The sequence below is a fragment of the Fukomys damarensis genome, unplaced genomic scaffold (assembly GCF_012274545.1).
Source record: "Fukomys damarensis isolate Sample0158 unplaced genomic scaffold, DMR_v1.0_HiC HiC_scaffold_25, whole genome shotgun sequence".
Taxonomy (NCBI): Eukaryota; Metazoa; Chordata; class Mammalia; order Rodentia; family Bathyergidae; genus Fukomys; species Fukomys damarensis.
In genome coordinates, this window is record NW_022900937.1 from 16,957,793 (window position 1) to 16,961,097 (window position 3,305).

General features: G+C 52.9%; 1 protein-coding gene across 1 annotated transcript in view; it reads left to right on the forward strand.

Moving 5' to 3' along the window:
• Kbtbd13 (kelch repeat and BTB domain containing 13) overlaps nt 1-1,572 on the forward strand; it is a 2,908-nt gene extending 1,336 nt beyond the window's left edge. Inside the window, 1 exon segment of the mRNA XM_033756056.1 lies at nt 1-1,572. This exon segment is cut by the window's left edge and continues 33 nt beyond it. Coding sequence (XP_033611947.1) covers nt 1-469 — 469 coding nt within the window. The 3' untranslated portion in view covers nt 470-1,572.
• Nucleotides 1,573-3,305: the final 1,733 nt, after the last annotated feature.

Here is a 3,305-nt window from a genome sequence, read left to right on the forward strand (position 1 = left end):
GCGCGGCCGCCTCTTCGTGTGCCTGTGGCATCCCGCGGACACCACAACCATCGTGGAGTACGTGACGCAGTCCGACGCGTGGCAGCCGGTGGCCGAGCTGCGGCGTCCGCAGAGCTATGGCCACTGCATGGTTGCCCATCGCGACTGCCTGTACGTAGTGCGCAACGGACCTTCCGACGACTTCCTGCACTGCGCCATCGACTGTCTCAACTTGGCCACCGGCCAGTGGACAGCATTACCTGGCCAATTCGTCAACAGCAAGGGTGCACTCTTCACGGCCGTGGTGCGCGGTGACATAGTTTACACAGTCAACCGCCTGTCCACGATGCTCTACGCCGTCGAGGGCGGCACCTGGCGGCTGCTCAGGGAGAAGATCGGCTTCCCCCGGCCTGGCTCCTTGCAGACCTTTCTGCTGAGGCTGCCTCCTGGATCCCCTGGGCCTGTGGCCTTGCCTTTGCCAGAACTGTGACCTCTAAACTGGCTTTCAAAGGAAACACCCGAGTTGTCCTGAACCGAGGATGTGTGAAACTGGCCTGGGGAGCCACTGAGAACTTCTGACCTATAGACACACTCAGTTCTTGGTCGTCTAGTGGGTTGAACCAAGGAGCTCAGGGAGCCCCAACGATGCTGGAATCTGAGCCCTCAGATCACTTGGCCTCTGCTGGGAGCTGGTGGGTCATAGTGTCAACAAGAGGGGTAGCGGCTTAGGATTTGAGTAACCCATGCTTGTATGTGATTGGGCCACTAATCGAGCATGGCTAAACGTGAGCTAAGTGGTAGTAACCAAACCACCAATCAGTAGGCAAGAATTCGGTACCCAGTGTATGCCTGATACAGTGCTAGGCCTAATGAGAGCTGTGGTCACTGGGCTGGGATCCACAGAGCTTAAGATCTAGCCCAGAAAACCTCAGTCGTAACAGGACAGTTCCAGAACAAGAAAAAGTTTACACGTTTGTCTGCCTCCACAGAGGACTGAAAGCAGTATGCTACTGAAAGGGGCGGGGGAGAGGGAGAGAGAGAAGGAACCGCAGCAGGGTAAAAGGGGCACAAGGAGAGAAGAAACAAGTAACCAAGTGATTTCTGGAAGGAGAGTGTGCAGGCTGTAGGGAGGAGACAGGCAGGCTCCTGTGGAAAGGGGAGACTGGGAGAGGAGAAGGAGAAGGTAGGTGGGGAGGACGCTCCGTGAGCCCAGCCTTGGGGGTAGAGGCACCGTGGACAGAGGGGTCTTAGGGAAAGGGGGTGATGACTTGGAGCAGACGCAACTGAGTTGGTTCTAGAGCAGTCTGTGGAGGAGGAAAGGGTTCTCTACATCCCCTTGGGGACTAAGAATGTCAGGGAGCCTGCAGGTGTAAGCCCTTTGCCAGTGCCCCTTTTTGTCCTCACTACTGGGACAGTGGAGTGTTAACCCTCACGACTTCAGGTCATTTAAGGTATGAGCCCAGTCCTGCCTCACCTCCTCCGTTGTACGCCTTCACCTACATCCTGCAGGTCCTGTCTCTCCTCCTGGCCGATGCTCCTGCCATTCCCTGGGCCTGGAATAAATGCCTTTCCTGCTATCTCTGTCAGCAGATCCAGCTCCTTGTTTTCCTGACCTTGGCTACCGGCATTGTTCATTGGACCCCTGGCTGTGACATCATTGAGTGTTTATGGGTATGTGTGTGTGCAGGTGCAGCCATACACAGTTGTCAGGGCAGAGGCCTTGTGCTGGTAGCTGAGGACGTTTCCCCACCTGCAGAATAAAATGAGGAGGCTTTGCAAGAAGCCAGGCTGTGGTTCTAGTTAGGGACCTGCCACTAACTTTCATTATTAGACACAGTCTCGCCCTCCTTTGGACACCCAGGACTGGCTTCCGGGCAGGAAGCTGATGTCAGGCTGCTCCTGTGTCCCAAGCCTGCAGAAGGCCTCCTTCATGGCCCGGCATCTTCCAGCCCTGGAATAGCCTTGTTGTCCAACAAGTGACAACAGTGAACCCTGATTTTTGGCTCCTGTGAATGCTAGAAAGTACTTTGATGCCCTTCTCCTCTCTAGACCTGCCACAGTCCTGGGAGCTCTTACCCTTACCGTGTGGCAAGTGAGACTTGTGAAGTGGAGAAGATGACTGGCTGGCCCAAAGCTCACAGCATGGCAGAGTCCCTCAGTTACAGTTCTGCCAAAGTATATTTAATATCACATGTCAGTGACTGACTTGACTCACTCATAATGGAGCAGAAGAATGCAAAACTGGTTGACAAGGGCACTTGAAAGATAGAGATTTGTATATTTAGTTGGAGAAGATATGCTGAAATAAGTTTGCTAAATTAGAGATGAAGCTGGCTACTGTCTCATGGGGCAATAAAACTATCATGTTTGTGGTTCTATCCTGGAAGAAAGTCTTTGGCACTTTCACATACATGCACATCCCTACTTGGGCACAGATGCCCACAGGGTGCATAGGACTTCATGAGGTCTGGGCTGTAAGAACAAAGGTAGGTGCCAGGCGTCGTGGTGCATGCCTGTAATTCCAGCACTCAGGAGGCTGAGGCAGGAGAATTGCTGTGAGTTCAAGACCAGCCTGGGCTACATAGTGAGTTCCAGAAAAGTCTCAACTACATAGTGAGACCCTGTCTCAAAAAACAAACAAAAAGAACAAAGGTATGTGTTTCTTAGTAATTAAATAACTGATGCTCAGCCCTGCCCCAAGGACGCTGAAAACACCTGCAGTCCTTCTGCCTTTCGCCCAGTGTTATGGATTCTTCTCCTCTCCCCTCATCCTCCTCCCCTCTCCCCCCGTCTCCCCTCCTTCTGTCCCCTCTTCCCTCCCTTTCCCTCTAACCCAGGACTTTCACACTGAGCTCCATTAGGGTCTTGCTATGTCATTCAATTGCCCAGGCTGAGCTTGAACTTGCAGTCTTCCTGCCTCAGCCTCCCAGATCACTGGTGTGACCGGCATGTGTGTGTTAGCACACCCATTTGGATAGTTTTTCTCAACAGCACAGAGGACTTCCTCCTTGCTCTTGCCTCCTGACCAGTGCTGAACACTTGAGGTGTGTGACCCTGAGACCTATCAGCTTAGGCTCCCCCACTCACAAGACTGCTGCGCTGCACTGGCGGCTGCAGCTGGGCCTGTTGGATCCTCCATTTGGTGGCTCCTCTGCCCTGAGCAGCAATTCTGAGATGTCTTTTGTGTGGAATTCTAACAGCACGGTATTCCTGTGGAGTGAACTGTTCCCCACAGTTTGAATTTTCAAGAATTTTAAGTGATAGGCAGCGCAGCAGCAGCCCTGCTCCTCTTCTTGAAGGAGAAAAAACAAAACAAAACAAAACAA